The 19,535-nt window shown below is 44.3% G+C and overlaps 1 protein-coding gene across 1 annotated transcript; it reads right to left on the bottom strand.

The window, feature by feature from the left end:
* Positions 1-8,863: 8,863 nt before the first annotated feature.
* On the bottom strand, positions 8,864-11,417 carry irx4b (iroquois homeobox 4b). Its single transcript, XM_034241193.1, has 6 exons — positions 11,373-11,417; positions 10,853-11,041; positions 10,501-10,607; positions 9,831-9,987; positions 9,491-9,644; positions 8,864-9,408 (listed from the first exon to the last, which is right to left on the bottom strand). The coding sequence occupies exons 1-6, from the start codon at positions 11,415-11,417 to the stop codon at positions 8,864-8,866; spliced, it is 1,197 nt and encodes a 398-aa protein (XP_034097084.1).
* Between the last annotated feature and the right edge of the window lie 8,118 nt (positions 11,418-19,535).

Raw genomic sequence — 19,535 nt, 5'->3', positions numbered from 1 at the left:
GAAACTGAATATATATTTACAGTATAATCTCTCCCTACTACACATGCAAAAATATATGGGGAACACTAGAGATTATTTTGTATTGAACACTGATGCTGCAGGAAAGAAAGCCCTCTCTTGATTGTGTGTGTCTGTGTATGTATGTGTGTCTGTCTGTGTGTATGTGTCTGTGTATGTATGGGTGTCTGTGTATGTATGTGTGTCTGTCTGTGTGTGTCTATATGTGTGTCTGTGTGTGTATCTGTCTATGTGTGTGTATGTGTTTCTATGTGTGTTTATGTATATATATATATGTGTGTGTATGTATCTGTCTATGTATCTGTGTGTGTGTCTGTGAATGTGTGTGTCTGTCTATGTGTGTGTGTGTGTCTGCGTGCATGTGTGTGTCTATGTATGTGTGTGTGTGTCAATGTGTATGTATCTATGTGTGTGTCTGTGTGTGTCTGTGTCTATGTGTGTGTATCTGTGTGTGTGTGTGTATCTGTGTATCTATGTGTGTGTGTCTATGTGTGTGTATCTGTGTGTGTCTGCGTGTGTATGTGTGTCTGTCTGTGTATCTATGTGTGTCTGTCTATGTGTGTGTCTATGTATGTGTCTATGTGTGTGTGTGTGTGTGTCTGCGTGTGTATGTGTATGTATGTGTATCTGTCTGTGTATCTATGTGTGTGTCTGTCTATGCGTGTATGTGTACATGTGTCTATGTGTGTGTATCTGTGTGTGTGTCTGTGTCTGTCTATGTATGTGTGTATGTGCGTATCTGTGTGTGTATGTGTCTGCATGTGTGTGAGTGTATGCCTGTGTTTGTGTATGTGTATCTATGTGTGTCTGTTTGTATGTGTGTATGTGTCTATGTATGTGTGTGTCTATGTATGTGTGTCTATATGTGTGTGTGTGTGTGTGTGTGTGTCTGTCTGTGTGTATGTGTGTGTATGTATATTTATAAGATAAACTATATTTTTTGATGATCTGTCACATACATTGAAAACAGTTATTATGCTGACTTACATGCCACAGCCTCAGAAACCTGGAGTCATCCTCATGCAGAAATCCAGGCAGGGAGGAGAGCAGCACGTCGGCTATGGATGTCACCTTGATCCTTGAATGCGAAAACATATCTTTGTTTTACTTTGGATGCTTAACAGCATAGCCACACAACAATTTATATCACAAGGGCTCTTCCATGACTGAAGAGATTACTATTTTGAAGCAATTGAGGCGTCTGCGATCCCACCTGTATCTCATTAGCACAACAACAAGGTGCAATAACATTAACACTGCTGTTCCCTCCCCAAACACAAGTATCTTAATAATACATCTAAATCTATCAGGCTGACCCCCCGCCCCCCAACACACACAGAAAATCCACTCTAGTATGATAATAAAACACCAAGAGGCTTAACCTCACCTGGAGGTCATAGGCGGTGAAGAGCTGAACTTCAGACACTTCGCCTTTGCGTGGCGCCTTCTTCCTGAACAAGCTCAACAGCATGCCGATCCAACTCCGCGTAAAAGTAGTTCTTCAGGTTGATGTTCGTTATCCTGTGAAACTCTGCACAAATCTGCCAACATATAAAATGACTATTTAATTCAGAGTACAATGTATATGTGGACTGAAGGCAGCAGAGATAAACAGAAACATGACATGCTAAATCTGAGTAAACATGCCAAGTTATCAGTGACAAAGGCACACAAAATTATTATATAGTTGTAATATCTAAAATATTTTCACCTGACTCCATTGTCAAGGCAGGCCAGCGTTCCAGGGTCTCTCCAACAGGTAGCTCATTGATGATCTCATTGTGCTGCAGGGCAAAGGTAGTCTGCATTAACTTTGCAATCAAGGGATGGTTTTTATCTCTCATCTTAACACACACTAGCACCCCCCCCCCCCCCCCCCTCCCCCAGTATTGTGTAAGTAATACTGCATACACAATATTACAAATCAGTTCATAGTCATCAGAAAATTTGCGGTGAAATAACTTTTATAAATGTTTGGGTTAAAACAACCCATATTCTTCAAGAAGCTTGTACTGTTCGGTCTTACAGTGTACCTTCTCACATGTGCGAGCTCGAGAAAGAAAAACCTTTCACTTACTCGCAGTAAATGCCCCTCCATTACTGTCTCGTGCAGTTATATTTGTGCCTTGCTCACATTTAACTCATTGACACAATGAGTAGGTGACCGATTAGGCGATTTTCTGTCAGAGAGGCTCTGGACAAATGTTTTGAACCAGATGAAAAGGAGATTGAACCAGACATAGAGGACGATGTCTCAGAAATGGAAGACAACAGCGATCCAGACTATGAGCCTGACCAACAGTCAACAGACCAGGGAGAGGCCCCTGAGGGAGAGGAGCCCTGAATATTTATTTTTCTCTAAATGATCATTGAGGAAAACAGCATCAGTGTCTTATTTTATATTCATCACAGTGAATGCAGTGAATGCTGAACTTGATGGGCCCACCAGTGGGTCCGGACCATAGGCTATACTGTAGTTGAAAGTACACAATGAAACACTGGCTTGCTTGTATCAAATCAATATACATCCCTTACATCATTGGAACGGGAAGAATCTCAGCTACAACTAAAACTAAAGCATTTCCATCTCCAGTAAACACAGCCTACATGGCAAGCATTTCTATAATATACAGTAATGTACAGTATGCACTATCTTTGAACTTACTGCAAAATTATAACATGAAATTCACCCCTGGTGTCATTCTGTATGTCACTCCTGGATTATACTTGCTCTGACTGTTCAAATTATATGTCAACCATCAAAATTGGATCGGGTGTTCCAGAGATATCACTGTGCAAAACACACCGGTCAATTTTGACGCAAGAGAAGGGTTAAATTGCCAGATGAAGTTCCACATTTGACAGGCAGAGGTCAGCAGTGTCCTGCAGATGAGATTGGTCTGGTACTAGAAAGACAGTGAAAGGCTGCTTTGTACAGAAATAAAATTAATAGTTTTCTCAAGCACAAACCAAAGCTTTTTGTTTTAAAAAGGTTTCTGTGCAAAATAACTATTAATTGCTCTGAAATTAAATAATAATAATATTGGATGAAAGTTGCACTGCACCTTTAAACAAAAGCATTGCTTTGAACTTAACCAATAAGCAGGCTCTTCTCTACTGTTTACTGTAAGATGCACTGAGAGAACTTTAGCATTCCTTGTGCATCGGTCCCACACAATCTGCGATGTAGAGTCTTGCTCTGCCAAGCCTGGAGGACATCAGGAGGGAGCCAGCCTGATAAGACACAGCAGCGCGGAACAATACATGTTTGAAGAAGATCATATATATATTTCATCGGGCCTATTCTCCATAGACCTCTGCATGCCAAATTGGCCTTCGCTAGGCTCCGGCTCCAGACAGCACTGGCCTGTTCTGTCCCCAGTGATGCAGCCAGTGGAACTGCATTTTCCACACCATGGAGCGCAGGTTGGGAAGAGTAGTCAGGCTGACATAATTGGCCCTGGTGACTCCTGGAAGTGAGGCTTATGCTGTAGTTAACCTCATCTATAGTCAGACCACTTTGGATGATTGAAGGGGAGAGAGGTGCATTGTTAAAATGAGGCAGGCGAGCCGGGTCCATGTCAGAGAGCTGACTGGTCGGTCTTGCGGTTGGTAGGTCTGAGTGGTTCAGAGGTGGTGGTTGGTTGAGTTGGAGGCATTGCCCGGGGCAAAATCTTCAGATGAAACTGAGCATATGAATTGTGCTGAATTAAACAGTGCAGTGTTTTTGTGCTGGATTTAACCGCCCTGTTTAATTATTCACTGCTCTTAAATGCATCAGCCGGCATAATAAAATATTCTTTTACATCGTCAAGTAACTCCAGATTATCAAATTTGATTCAAACAATTTGCACACAGACTCATTCATGGGTTCAACCTTAAACTGTCAAATCACCGCAGGGGTCTACATCCAGTTACACACTTTCTTTCAGCATAATGAGATATAATTGCAAATACAACTCTTAAAGGGACAGTTCACCCTAAATAGACCATAGAGATTGTTATCCAATATAATGGTACTAAATGGCATTTGTCTTACAGTATTCAAAGTGCCAAATAAATATTCGAAGAACTCACCATCAATGTCTCTTTTCTCAGAAATCATAACCCTATACTCGTGGTGACCAGTTTATTGTCACTATTTTCTTTCTACACACAGCAATCGTATCATAGCCCATGCAGGACATGTGCATCTACTCATGGACAAGATGCTTGTTTACTTGAAAGCTCAATATGTAAAATGTAATGGCTTTTCCCTCAAATGAGCTTTAGCTAGCTGAGGAAATGCAGGCTTCCTTCTGCGGGTGGATCCAACTGTCGGGTGTCGTTCTGTATAAAGAAAATAGTTCCTACATGAAACTGCTCACACCAAGTTTGTTGATTATCTTGATTAAACAAGTTGTGATTTCTGGAAATAGGCATTGCTCTTTGAAAACATTTATGTATTGCAATTACAGCTCCACAAGCTGAGTGATGTTTGAGTATATCGGAGAGAAGGCAAACATCTCTCAGACCACATTTCCAACAAAATACATTTTAGATATAGAGAAATAAAACTACAAGAGAAGAAAAATACATTTGTGATTTGGGGTGAACTGTTCCTTTAACCCTAATATGACCTGCACTGTTTGTTCAGTCCTTTCAAAGATAAGACTGTAATGATATTTAAAGTCTCCTCACTGGTGAGCCACACGATAGATAATGGAGTTAAATGCCATTGAATTTCTTAACACAGCGCCCCTCCACAACAATCACTCACTCTACACAAAACATCCTCCTTGACGCCGTAATTGCCCTATTAAAATATGTCTCCTTGAAGATGTGTCACATTACAGACCCTCAGGCTCATTATGGAGCTCCCTGCAGCCAATTATCTGAACCTCCTCGTTTAGAAGCCACAGTGACCAAAAGGGGCTCGCACGCAGATCTGGGATCAGCTCTGTCCTCCTCACATCTATACTTACTGTATGAGAAGCCAACAGGAAACTGACCTTTGGTCGTTGTCTCGGGGCGTCTCCACACTGCTCCACTTCAGAGTCAGGTGACACAGCTTCTGACCTTTACCATGGAAATAATGACTTGTACTTGTGCCAGGAGCTCAGAGGGTTACCGCGGGGAGCGAGACACCTCTGGCGACATGTGACAGTTTTTGGAGGAGAGAGTTTGCACTCAGCACTTTGATAGCCCCGGGAAACCAAAGTGTGTGTGACAAGACGCAAGAGACTTAGAACTATGTGTATATGTATGCCAGGGTGTGTGTGTGTGTGTGTGTGTGTGTGAGCGTGCCAGGGAGGCTCAGACAGTGTTGAAAGGAAATAGGTGTCAGACGGAGGGTGCATAGAGGAGTAATTTGAAGTTGTCAATACTTCCTGTGCAGACATTCCTTCAGACTTTTCACTCACGAAAAAGGGCCACAGAGTATAGGATGAGTAGTTTGAACAATTAATTGAAAAAAAACTTTTTTTGAGTGCCCTTTGCCTACCACCCCTATACCCTGTGTCAATTCTCCCTTAGGCCACACAATGCCTGGTGGTGTGAGCCAGACAAGTAAACAGTGGCTCTTACACCCTCCGACCTGTAAAGCAACACACTGAGGCTTAATCACATTATATGGACCAGAGAGCAGGCCTTCTTGTCAGAGTGGCTGCTGAGTGTCTTGCTTGTGTGTGGAGAGCAGACAGAGGTGAGGGAAGGAGAAAGGGAGAGGCAAAGGGGGTGGGAGGGTATGGAGGAGGGGGAATGAGATGTGGGGTGAAGGAAAAGAGGAAGAAGATGGGTGATGGTAAGAATGAGGAATAAAGAGGCAATAAAGTGTCAGCTGTCAGTGGAGGAAGAATGTGGAGGTAAAAAGAGAGAATTGAGGGTTCATCTCACCAGGAAACATGTTAAATTCCAGCCAAAAACTGTCTTTGTCTAAATTTTACAGTATTTTGCATCATAATTCTATACTTGCTTACTTTCCTAATTTTGACGTTCATGCCATCTTTTTTACACATCTTTGGAACATATACTGTAGGTCGGAGCTTGAAAGCAAGTTAGTTGCCGTTAAAAAAGAACTAAAATGAGAATGAATGTCAGACTTACATTTTTTCGAAAATCTGGAAATCGGAAAATGCGTCATGATATTTAAATGTTTTTTAGCTTCCCAAGAGTACCTCAAAACTGTTATTGAACATTTTGTATTTCTCTTTAAACTCGATCTGACTTCAACATGGAAATCTATTGAAAAGGATGTGGTAGATTATTGATAAAATGGAAACTTAAAGTTAAATACTTACACAATTGCATATCAAACCCATATAGATTTGAGGGTTTTTCATGTTACTAATTCTTATTTTAAAAGCCAGAGGTTAGGTGTGATTTAGTGCTTCTCAGTGGATTGCAGTGGATTTACAGTATACTGTATGCACTTTTGCAGTTTTCCGCATGCTCTTTGCCCAAGTGACAAGTCATGTCTGAAACAGCCAGAGGTGAGAACACATCTAACCTTATATCTGTTAACCCCACTCAGCACCAGGTCAACCTCTTTTCTGAGTGCCATTCCACATCCTTCATGACACCACAACCTCCTCCTTTGATGCGAAATCCACCCTCAAGCTTTTTGTTAAAAGAAAACAAAATTGTATCAATATAAGTACATTTAACCTATATAGAAAAGGGAATGAAATTGAGCCAAAACATGAAAATATATCTGCAGTAAGCCACAATGAGATCCTGTCGGACAGCGAGAGGAAGAAAGAAAACTTTACCGAAATAAGAAGTCAGATGTCATTATTTATCATCTTAAATCTGACTTATTTATGAGGCAGAAACAGAATGAAATTCTCGGTTGAATTCTTCCTGAATTATTTAATCTGAAATGGTTAATTCCATACAAAGCCCAGGAAGATCCCTCCTCTGTTCTGATAAATACTTTATCACTGTTCCTAAATCGAAAACAGCAGGAAAAGATGGGGGGTGAAAAAAAAACAACAACTTCTCACTGTTTCCTGTTGTGCTTTGTTTCAGAAAGTGTTGGTTAAAGTGCTAATTTTGTGAAGTTTTCTTTAATAATTGAAGTTGATGGGGATTTATTTTTTATAAATTATTTAGGCCTAATGATGCTAGTCTTATTTCTCTGTTTGTTTCAATGCTGTTTTTTATTACGGGTTGTATGAAAAGCTCACTGAAGTGGATAAAGATGTGACACTTACTCAAAATTACTTAAGAGGTTTTATGAAGCATTTTGTGCGTGGTGGATTTTCTTGCAGTCCCAGGTTGACAAAGTCAAAAGCCGCCTAATGAAAAGGGACGCATCGCTGATTGCAGCTATATCTGGAGCCGAGGTGGAAGTGGCATCGATTTAACAATTTAGCAGCACCCTCCTCTGTGTGTTTCCATTAGTCACGGCTGAATACCACCCACTTCCCCCCTTTTCCCTCACTCAAAACACACACACATACACACAAACACTCACACACACATTTACCCACAGCTGTGTAGGTATATTTCACTATTCCCAAACAGGATTCACATCAACCCAACTGATACCACTGATGGTTCCTGCACAGTGGACAGCTAATGTAAGCGCACACTCAGAGATCTTTGCCATGCTACGGAATACACCTTTTATTTTTGTGACTCAGTGCTTGTGCAGGCTATAGTGCAAGTGTACAATATTGTATGTTTTTCATGTGTGTGTGATCCGTACAACCTTGCTGCAGGAATGTGTGTGGTGACACAGTTTGCTCAAAGACATTTAACCAAAGATGGGGACCAAAAGAGTTAGCAAGTTGGGAGAGGGTTGGGGCCTTTCAAAATGTCAAAATAGGATTGGTAATTTACCATTCGCTAAACCCCTACCCCACATAACCATTGGCCAATCAGACCAAATGTAACCGTGCAAAATTCTGTCAAACTTGTTTCCACATGCATATAGAACTGGAGAAATAGAAATACTGCTAAGAGTTTGGAGAGTGGTGTCTTTTTTTTACCTTGGAAACACAAAAACACAAGCATAAGTTTAAGAAATACGCTAGATTAATCTGTTTGAATGCTTTGCACTGCAATCATTAGAGTGTCCAGTTAGCTAAGGGCTAATTAAAAGTGAACAGTGACTTGCAAAGCCAAGGAACTTATCATAAATTAGCATTAACCATAATTATTGGTGGGTTTGCAATGTTGCTTTATGCCTCTAGCTGGTCACAATGTTGCTTTAAACAACTAGAATATCCACTGTATTGCATTGTGTGGAAGTCAGTATTATATGCAATTAAATGTGTGGCTAATGTTAGCATCTCATGACCAGATTTGGGGAAGTTTAAACCCAAGAGTCAACAATACCTGGGATAATGTTTTATCATATGGATAAATGTTTCCTAGATCATCAACTGGTGAATATATGCTGACTTTTTGCTGAGTACATACAGTTTTAAAATCTCTTTCTCTTAGTATTACAGCAGGTACTGTATGTGGCCATGCATATTTAAGACACATTGAAACAGTCTGAACATTATGTTAATTAGCAAGCTAGCCATTAGAGGAAGTCTGTTATATGGCATATCAGATGGCATATGCGATGGTTGTTTGCTGGTTGTGAGAGAGCGGCTTTTCTTCTACTTCTGTCTGGACCCATTGATTTAAAAAATGTGTTAAACTTTAAAGGTAATTTGCTGTTTGAAAATGGAAGTTTGACAGACGTAACAACAGTAACTGAGGGGTAGCTATTTGCGAATGGTGAATTGGTTCAAGTCACGACAACAAAATATAGACAGAATATATTGTTTTTTTAAAGTTCATCAGTCTTTGAAATATTCCGTCAATGATGTGTTGGTTGGACTACAATGATGACGTAGTCTTCACAAGTTCAAAGGACTGTCCGGCTGTCTATCATGGCATCATTTAAGCCTTTCCACACATCAGCTGGTTTGGGCTGCTGGAAAGGAGGACCGTGGAAAACTCCGTCCACCCATTCTCTGAGCGAGGCGACTGGCGACTCCTGTTCCCTCTCTGCCTTGGTGAGCGCCATGTTTGATGGATACCCAGGAGACAAGGACCCGGTCGACGACAGCATGCAGGGGGGGTATTCTGGCTGCAAGCTGCCGTCCAATGACGCAGCAGTGTGAGCGATGGACCAGATTTTGGGCTTGCTCTCTGTACTTCGAGGGTCTGGATTAGCATAGAAGGTATTGTTTTGCTGTTGGACAGTCTGGGGACAGTCTGGGGACAATCTGTCTTTTCCGTGCCGTGTGTTGTCTGGGTTGTGTGCGAGATGCCCGTGTGAGAGTTCTGTGTTTGGGTTTGCGTCACTGTCCTCACGTAGAAACTGTGGCTTCGGTTCACAATCAGAACCATCTGACTCCAGGAGGTCGAAGTCCTCAAGGTCGCTCTGCAGGTCTGCACACTGTTGATCTGCAATAATGAATCATACAGATCACAGGAAGTCTGCACATGCTAATCTATTGACAGATTGATTTGAGTAGGTCTTGCTTACCAGGAAGGTCTTTGTCACTTTTAAGTGGCTTCTCCGCTTCATCGCTGTCTTCATCACAGCCTCGGTCATCAGAGCTTTTACAAGGCCGCGGTGACCACGTAACCTTGTTCTCCTTCTTCAGCCTCCTGCGTGCATTAGCAAACCACGTTGACACCTGAAGGAGGGAGAGATGGCATGTCAGAGAGGAACAGAAAATAATACAAATAGGACGTTAAACATACTGTAGTGTAAAGAAAAAAAACAAGGAAAGGGCAAATTACGCTAAATACCTTGAAAAACAAGACAACATTTTTCAGGCAACTAAACTTCAGAGTGACTTTCTTATGTAACAGAAAGCTACCTGTGTGAGGGTCATCCGGGTGATGATGGCGAGCATTATCTTCTCTCCCTTTGTGGGGTAGGGGTTCTTCTGGTGCTCCTGCAGCCAGGCCTTCAGGGTGCTGGTGGTCTCTCGGGTGGCGTTTTTACGACGGGAAGCACCGTCAGAGCTGGAATACCTGAGAGAAATGATAACAATTGTAATATTATTTAGCTGTGTCGTATCAACAATAAGTGCTTTTACTAGGAAAGGCCTTATAATTTATGGGTAACGATTGACTTTTATGCAATGTTTTTAGTGTTTGTTGATTGTTATGTCTGCCTTAGGACTGCAGATGGAAATGAACCATTATCTCAAATCTGGCATAAATCAACTCTTCTCTATTCTGAGATTAATGTATTTGTATTCATGAACCTTATCAAATAAATACATAAAATGAATTAAATTAAATTAAATAATATATATTAAAGATGTCTTGGTAGAGAGACAATACTATAAATTCCCTAAAAAAAGTATACATCCTTGTACCAGTACTATTCCAGTATGTATATAATGATGCCAAGAGAAAACAGCAAATAGGAGGTCTCTACAAACATCACTGCAGTCAGTTGAAATATTTTTTTTTAGAGAGTGATTAGTTCTTATTGAAGAGATTACCATTTAGTTTAAGGTTTAAAAGACTTTCACTTACCCATATCTGTCATATGGATATTGTCCAAGTGCATATTCATAGGGATAGTAGCCAGGAGTATGAGATGTCCCCACAGATGCAGCTCCATCTTTGGGATCTAGTGGTGCCTGAAAATATTATCAAATGACTAATATAAATATACATGTATTCAGATGTTATATTGTTCACAGAAATCCCCTCTGATACTTAAGGATGACTTATCCTGAATTCACCTTTTTACTTGATAACATACAGCCTTCAAAAAAATACAGGGTCACTCGTTTTCACTCTCGCCTGTGCCAGAACTATTGTGCGCAATTACGCATTGTCCAAAGTGAAAATGATGGTATCAATTAACGTGAAGTGGACTCACTCTGGAGTAGAGGGCGGTGGCGTCGCTGGAGCAGGTGTTATAGTAACCTTGGCTCTTTGGATACGTTCCGCTGTAGACTCCAATGCCGGGGCCAGAGGTGAGCTGGTGGGCCGGGGAGCGCAGCACCGTGTGAGGCGGAGGAGTTCCCGACTCCAGACAACCGGCCAGAGAGCCGGGGGTCATCAGAAACTTTGGCAAGATAAATGCAAAATTAAGCTTATTTGTCCCATAACATTACAATTGAGAAAGTTACAGAAAGGAAAGTTCACATTCTCGAAAACCAGTACAATAAAAAGTATATTTAGTAGTAGTTAACTGCAAAAACAAACATCTACAGTACAAATCTAGTTCTTCAACTGGTGTTTTATTTGGTCTTTCCTTGTTTTAAGAGGCTATACGCCTTAGATCTTCTCATTCAGTTTTTCTAAAATGTCAAATAAATCAATCGATAATTACTAATAATAATGTAAAATGTCGTCTGTTAAAACTTGAAGGAAACATGTAACAACATTTTGACTACCTGAGGTGTGGTGGAGTAGGAGTATCCCAGCTGAGAGTAAGCCATGGCTGAAATAAGATCAATAGCAGGAGCGCGGACCTGGGGCAATATCCAACTGCATCCGTGCCAAAAGGAGACTTTTTCTCTGAAGCTAGCTCACAATTTAGTTTTCAAGTAAACTTCTAAAAAAAATATCATCTACCGCGCAGACATTTACGCGCCACTTTCATTTTACGCACCAAGAGAAAAATACCGATACAAGTTCCTGGCTTCCCTTTCAGCTCGTCCACTGCAGCTTCTACTGTATCCGTGCTATCTTACAATCCAAAGCGAGAGTGTGTGATCAAACCATGCATCTTCCTGTTATGCGCTCTTTGGTTTTAAGGCGCGTCGATCTGACGTCAGCCCGGACTCTCGGTGTGTGTGTGTGTGTGTGTGTGTGTGTGTGTGTGTGTGTGTGTTGTGTGTGTGTGGTGTGTGTGTGTGTGTGTGTGTGTGTGTGTGGTGTGTGTGTGTGCGTGTGTGTGTGTGTGTGTGTGTGTGCGCGTGTGTGTGTGTGTGTGTGTGTGTGTGTGTGTGTGTGTGTGTGTGTGTGTGTGTGTAGCCCGGTGTTCATATCAAGATGAAGAAACTCACCTAATTAATCCCCTCCCATTTTTTTCCAACTGTTATCCAGGAGAACAGCTCCACGCAAACGCAAAAGCAACCCCACCAATAATCCCCAGGCGTAATGAGAATGTGATCAATTTTCTTTTCCAAACAAACACACATCTGCATGTCCCATAAACACACTCCTACACTCAGTGCTATGGCCAGAGGGGGGATCGGGAACGTGATGCCTTGACACCACATTGACACAAGATGATTGATGACTACATCCTGATATTAGCATAATCGTTTTGCCCTGTAGTTTAGATAACTTGTCACCACAGTGAAATCTCCTTGTCATCCACATATTCATGAGTGGGGGGATTTCAGGTCTCCTTCAAGCAAATTAATCAAAGAATAAACACTCTGCGTTCCCTTGAGTAAGCACCTTTACCAACTGAATGGCTTGTCATGTTTTTAATATCAAAGTCTCGGAAGTGGAAACATTTCTTCTCAATCCACCTTTAGGTCCACATTTATTTTGTATAGGGTGGATGAAGGTAAAGTGCACAAGGGATAGGGGAAATGTTAGAGTAGTTTGTGGTGTTAAAAATAATTGGATATTTTGTGCAAAAGTGTCAGAAATAAAGAATTTTAGGGGTAGAATCACAAAATATGGAGGATAGGAGTTAGGGACTGGGTACAAATGATGAGTGAGATGAGGTTAGCTTTTGATGGGATTTATTGTTAAAAAAACAATATTTATCAAATAGCTTACAAATGTGACTTTTGAATGAAGCTAAAGCAACATGTATCATGATTTCCACATCTTTCATTTTGAGACCGAGCGCGTTACTGACCTTTTTTTTATGAAAGAACATTTCCTAAGCATGCTTTATTCATTAAAAGTGGATACTGCATTGTAAGCTTAGATACTTTTCAGGAAAAAAAGAAAACTCCCTGTCAGAGAGAATTTTACTTTACGTTTTAGACTTGCTTTAAAGTGAATGAGCAATATTTCATAAGGCATAATCCAGTGGATATTTATTTTCCATAAAAAAATGCTGTTGCAGATTATAGGTTATTTCCAGGAGACAGGGTTGCCGATTGAGACAAGCTCACTCATTCTGTAGATAACTGTTTGATTAGCATCTCTTTATCATGTTTTCCATTAATATATTTGTTGTCTGAGAGAAGTTCTATAATAATGACATATGAATATCATTCCCCCTTCCTTAGTTTTTTTTTGCACAGTCCCTAATATTGTCAGAAAAGGAGAGACGGACAAAAATTCTAAATACATGAGAGGTTAAATAGAGAAAGAAGAAATAAAAGACAAATTGAGAGTCTGAAACTTAACGTAGCCTACAAGATAAAATAAAGGAATAAATGTGGAAAATCGGGGAAGCCTAAAGAGGCAAACTTGGGGAGCAGAAAGAATTGTTAATAGCCAGGGGATCTGAGATGGAGCGAGGGGATGAGCAGGGGTAAAAGGACAAAATATTCCCAGTGCACCCAGAGTAGAGTTGGAACAACAGAGCTGCATCTCCAGAAAGCATCTCGGGCTCCACCGGGAAAATGCATCTGTGTACCGACGCTTGATTGACATTCCATTTGTCCCATGAAAGGTGCTCATATACTGAACATGGACTAACTGTCTCCCCCTCATCTGTGCTCAAAGCATGGAAATGAAGTTATCTCCCATCGCTGGCGTTGCACATCTCCACACAAAACACATGTCACTCACAGAGAATTGCTATTTGTTTAGCCACTGACAATGAACATGACTTTGTTTAATCTTGGGTTGGGGAAAATAACTTGTGAGGTGTAGAGGAAACAGAGAGGTGGGTTGAATCTGGAATCTGTTGTTACCTTTTTCCTGGGTAAACATAATGCATTGCGTGGAGGGGCATAGATTATATTATTTCCCTCTTTTTGAATATTCATTGCTCTACTTATATATTAATATATGGTGTGTTTATATATTTATGGCATTCCTCCAGTATATATTTCTTAAGGCTCTGCATTCGTTAGACCGTGATTATATCCTTCTGATGTAGCTCCCCTAACATCAATCATTCATTCAAGATGCTCCTCAAGAAAAGAGAAAGGGAACACATTGTTATTCTCTGCTTCCTGCATCCAGCTCCAGCTATTATGCAGTAGGTGGGGCGTGGGGGTTAATGATAGAATCGTGTTAATGTGAGAGGAGGAGGAGGGTCGGGCGGTGCACAAAGTGTTTGGAAGACAACGGCAAACAACTCCAATCACAAGTTCCTTCAATCACAGTGCGCCACATTTGAATATTTTCTACCTTAAAGTCTGAAATCTATGCAATTTTAATCACTGTTTAACATGTAGATGCTTTTTGAGCCTTCATCTCGGCTTAAGCTATTTCACCTTGAATACAAATATCTAAGTGGTTGGTGCTAAGGGGCCCACAATGAGGTGAGAAGAGTCTGAGTGAAAACATGATTTCATTGTTACTTCAGGCTCATTGGGGTGGAGAAATGTAGTGAGAAAAGAGATTAAATAGTTCCATATATTGTCTTCTGGTTTAAAAATAATAATTAAAGGAAAAGTTTGACATTTTGGGAACTAAAACTATCTGTTAAAACCATAGCTAGATAGTTAGCTTAGCATAAAGCCTGCAAGGCCAACAGTTGTAAATGTTATCAGCCCATTGAATGGACGTTATCAGTTGTTATCACTACTTTTGTTATGCTGTAGATAAGCTGCAGCTACCCGCACATTGGAAAGTGACTAACTTAAGTCACTTTTTTGTAACACTTGCTTCCCCTTTTAAATTGAAACAAAACAGATTTGTTAAGTTAAGAACAATGTCATTGTTGAGGTCGATATAAGTATGTTTACGACCTAAGTTACATTACATTACATTGCATTTAGCTGACACTTTTATCCAAAGCGACTTACAATAAGTGCATTCGACCAACAATTAGACAAACTTGAAGAAAATATCAGGTTTCATAGAGCCAAAACATTTCAAGTGCTACTCAACTGGCTTTAGATAAGCCAGTCCTTTATTATAATATAAGTGCTTTGTTAGCAATTCTTTGTTAGTAATTCTATCGCTCGAAGTGGAGTCGAAAGAGATGAGTTTTAAGTCTGTGCCGGAAGAAGCGCAAGCTATCTGCTGTCCTGATTTCAATGGGGAGCTCATTCCACCATTTTGGAGCATGGAGGTAAGTCAACTTGCATATCTACACCGACCCTTTTCCCAATACGGCACCTGACTTCCTTCTTTGCCAAAAATATTTGGGTGGCCTGTCTCTAACCAAAGGTAACAAAACCCTGCTATTGGGATCTTGTAAAGCTTAACAGTTAAATGTGGTTTTGTGGTAATTGACATTATTCACCCACGGATCTATGGGTTGAGGTATTGTTCCGCACGGACATTTGAGTGAGCCGGACTTCCTGTTTCCGCCGGTCTTCGCTTCCCGGCATGAAGTTGTTTACATGTGTGTTCAGATGCTAAATAAAAGTATAGCTTGTAACTTTAATACCCCGCCTCCGACTCCCGTCTCTCGGCACTACATTGGTGACCCCGACATAAGTCTCGTTGAAGGATCCGAGACTGAACCGAGCATGGCAAGTAACGCCGTTTTTTTCAAACTGCCGGAGTTTTGGGAGACATCTGCGGCTGCATGGTTCGCTCAGGCGGAGGCTCAGTTCGCCCTCCGCGGAGTGACTGACGACGCAGCATGCTATTTTCACGTTGTTTCGGCGCTGGGGAGCTCCACTGCGACCCGGACGGTGGGCTTTATTGCATCTCCTCCTGCCCAGGATAAATATGCAGCGTTCAAGGCTTTCCTGCTAAAGACTTTCGAGCTGTCACGGTCGGACCGGGCCCGACGCCTGCTCGCTATTCATAGCCTGGGGGACAACAAGCCTTCTGACCACATGGAGATGATGCTCAGCCTGCTGGGTACGGAAGAACCTAATTTTTTGTTCATATAACTGTTTCTTCGGCACATGCCGCCGCATGTACAGACAGCGCTCGCTAACACGGCTATTACTGAGCCCCGCGCTTTGGCCGAAGAAGCCGACCGGTTCTTCCTGGCAACCCAGCGTTTTGCCCCGGAGGTGCTGGCCCCGACACGCAGCAGCACCTTCCCTGGTACAGGCATGCCACCTAGCAGAAGCTCCGGGGCCGACGTCAGCAACTCCAGCCCTGGCCTGTGTTATTACCATGCACGCTACGGGGCGAAAGCGAAGATGTGCCATCCTCCCTGCACCTACTAGGTAACGGGAAACGCCAAGGCCTGCGCTCGGTAGTGGCCGCGAGCGTGGGCACATCCAACCGGCTCCTGTTCATCAGGGACACCCTCTCTGGTCGCAGACTCCTTTGTGACACAGGAGCCCAGCGGAGCGTCCTGCCGGCTACCGTAGAGGCCGTGTGGACGACGCCACTACGCCAGACCGCTACCCGGTCCCCTCACATCCAGGACTTCTCTGCACACCTGGCGGGCAAGCCTGGTTTTCTCCAGGTGGATCTGGTGCGGGGCTACCACCAGGTTCCGGTGCACCCCTCGGACGTTCCCAAAACTGCGGTAATTTACGCCGTTTGGGCTTTTCGAGTTCCTGCGTATGCCATTTGGACTTAGAACGCAGCTCAGTCCTTTCAGCGGCTGATGGATTCAGCGCTCAGAGACATGCATTCATCTTCGTCTATTTAGACGACATCCTGGTCGCCAGCTCCTCCTCCGAAGAGCACCAGGCACATCTCCGGGTCCTTTTCACGAGGCTCAACCAACACGGCCTGATTATCAACCCGGCAAAGTGTCAGTTCAGGTTGTCCTCCATCCATTTCCTCGGGCACCTCATCAGCAAGGATGGGGCCACCCCCCCCCCCGTCGAAAGTGGAGGCTGTGTCTGCCTTTCCACGACCGCCTACAGCTCGGGCGCTCCGAGAGTTCCTCGGGATGATGACGTTTTATCACCGGTTCATCCGCCGGGCGGCCCACACCATGCGCCCGCTGTACGAGGCCCTCAGGGACAAATCCTCCGGCCAGGCCATAGAATGGACGGCTGAAAGGGAGGTCGCTTTCAACGCCACCAAAGCCGCCCTGAGCGAAGCCGCCATGTTGGCTCACCCGTCACACAGGGCCCCCATCGCTATCACCACCGACGCGTCTGACTACGCAGTGGGCGCGGTGCATGAACAATGGGTCGACGGCGCCTGGCAACCGCTCGCCTTTTTCAGTCGCCAGTTGACTCCCAGGGAGCGCAAGTACAGCGCTTTCGACAGAGAACTCCTTGGTCTCTATTTGGCGGTTCGCCACTTCCGTTTCCTGCTGGAAGGCCGGGAGTTTGCGGCGTTCGTGGATCACAAGCCACTGACCTTCTGCATGTCCAAGGTGGCCGAGCCGTGGTCCGCCCGACAGCAACGCCAGCTTTCGTACATCTCCGAGTACACCACGGACATACGACACATCGCTGGCAAGGCTAACGTGGTCGCAGACTGCCTCTCCAGAGCGGTCATCGGAGCTGTGCAGCTGGGCCTCGATTACCTCCGCATGGGCGCTGACCAGACCTCTGACCACGGGGTCCAGACCCTCAAGGCCTCGGTCACGGGATTACGCCTGGAGGAGGTCACGGGTCGGTGACTCCGGCGCAAAGCTGTGTTGTGACGTCTCCACGGGGCCAGCCTCGACCGCTGGTCCCTGCGAACTGGCGTCGACCCGTTTTGAGGCGTTCACAATCTTTTCCCACCCCGGTAGGAAACCGTCCGTGAAGTTGTTTTCGCAGAAGTTCGTGTGTGCAGGGGCTTAAGGAAGGGACGTGAGGTCCTGGGTCGACTCGTGCGTGGCCTGTCAACGGGCCAAAGTCCACCGCCATACTAGGGCCCCTTTTGAACTTTTTGCGGTTCCTGAGAGGAGGTTTGACCATGTCAATGATCGACCTCGTAGGTCCGCTTCCCCCCTCTCACGGTTTCACCTACCTGTTTACGATGGTGGACAGGACGACCCGCTGGCCCGAGGCCGTTCCCCTCGCCTTCGACATCAGCTTCCGACGTCGCCCGCGGCATTCATCGGGCACGTGGGTGGCGTGCTTCGGGACCCCATCTGACCTCTCCTCTGACCGCGGTTCTCAGTTCACCTCAGAGCTGTGGAACGCTGTTGCTGTGGGTTTGGGGGTCAAGCTGCACCGGACCATCGCATATCACCCCCAGGCTAACGGATTGTGTGAGCGGTTTCACCGGTCCATGAAGGCGTCACTGCGTGCCGGCTTGACAGACGGCAACTGGGTGGATAAGCTCCCGTGGGTTATGCTCGGCCTCAGGTGTGCCCTCAAAGAAGACCTGCAGTCCTCGTCGGCGGAGCTCGTCTATGGCCAGACGCTACGGGTCCCCGGGGAATTCATTCCCACCGCCACTATGCCCTGGTCTGCAGCCGGGCAGCGCTCCTCCCTGCTGGAGACCGCCGGGACATTCACGCCCGTCCCCATGTCGCAGCACAGCAACCCAGCTTTCCGAGTGTCCCCCGGATTACGGTCGGCAGATTTCGTTTTTATTCGCCACGACGCCCACTGCGGTCCCCTGCGGCCCCCTTACGACGGTCCGTTCAGGGTCATACGTCACGGGGACAAGAGCCTGGTGGTGGATGTTGGTGGCAGGCCTGAGACTGTGTCCGTTGATCGGATTAAGCCTGCTCACATGGACATTTCCAGGCCGTTGGAGTTGGCTCTGCCCCCACGTCGGGGCCGCCCTCCCATGGCCCGCCCCCTGTGGGGATGCCCTCGCCCTCGTTGGCGCCCCTGCCCTCACCTGCGGCCCTGCCCTCCTCGGCCCCTGTGGTCCGTACGCCCGGGGTCGGGTGGTACTTCCTCCCAGGCACGAGGATTTTGACTATGGGTGAATACTGGGGGGGCTTGTGTGGTGACATTATTCACCCACGGATTTATGGGTTGAGGTATTGTTCCGCACGGACATTTGAGTGAGCCGGACTTCCTGTTTCTGCCGGTCTTCGCTTCCCGGGCATGAAGTTGTTTACATGTGTGTTCAGATGCTAAATAAAAGTATAACTTGTAACTTTGATACCCCGCCTCCGACTCCCGTCTCTCGGCACTACAGTTTATCCTTGGAAAAAGAGAAATGTAAAAATGACTATTTGTGATGCTGGTTAACGGGTTAGCCAAAACTAGCTTGATTGTTACACCATCGAAAAATCTAAATCGACTACTGTTAGTAATGTGACGTTCGCGAACGATCCGTTTCTTTTGAACGGCTCTTTGGTTCGAACGAAGGGAACCGAGTCCTACTTGGTGAGAGCCATTCTTTTTATAGGTGGTTCACTGCCTGCCATAAATCCACTCGCCTTCAAAGGAACTTACTTTCCTGAATGCAAATTTGCCATAACGCATGCTGCTTGAGTAGTAGTTTGGCTGGCTGAGAGATGTAGCAAGTTATACATTTTCTTTGAGTAAAAGTAGATTTCTGGCAATACAGTCAATCATTATCCTGATGATTCTTTCGCAGATAAACCTATTAACCCCGCCCCCCTAAAAAAAAACGTCTCTTTTGAACGGCTCTCGGAAAGGAACGGAGCCATAAGATCCGGCTCCCTTCAAAGAGTC

This window comes from Gymnodraco acuticeps, unplaced genomic scaffold (assembly GCF_902827175.1).
Source record: "Gymnodraco acuticeps unplaced genomic scaffold, fGymAcu1.1, whole genome shotgun sequence".
Lineage (NCBI taxonomy): Eukaryota > Metazoa > Chordata > Actinopteri > Perciformes > Bathydraconidae > Gymnodraco > Gymnodraco acuticeps.
The sequence above is the reverse complement of the archived record's forward strand: the minus strand, read 5'-3'. Positions and strand labels throughout refer to the sequence as shown.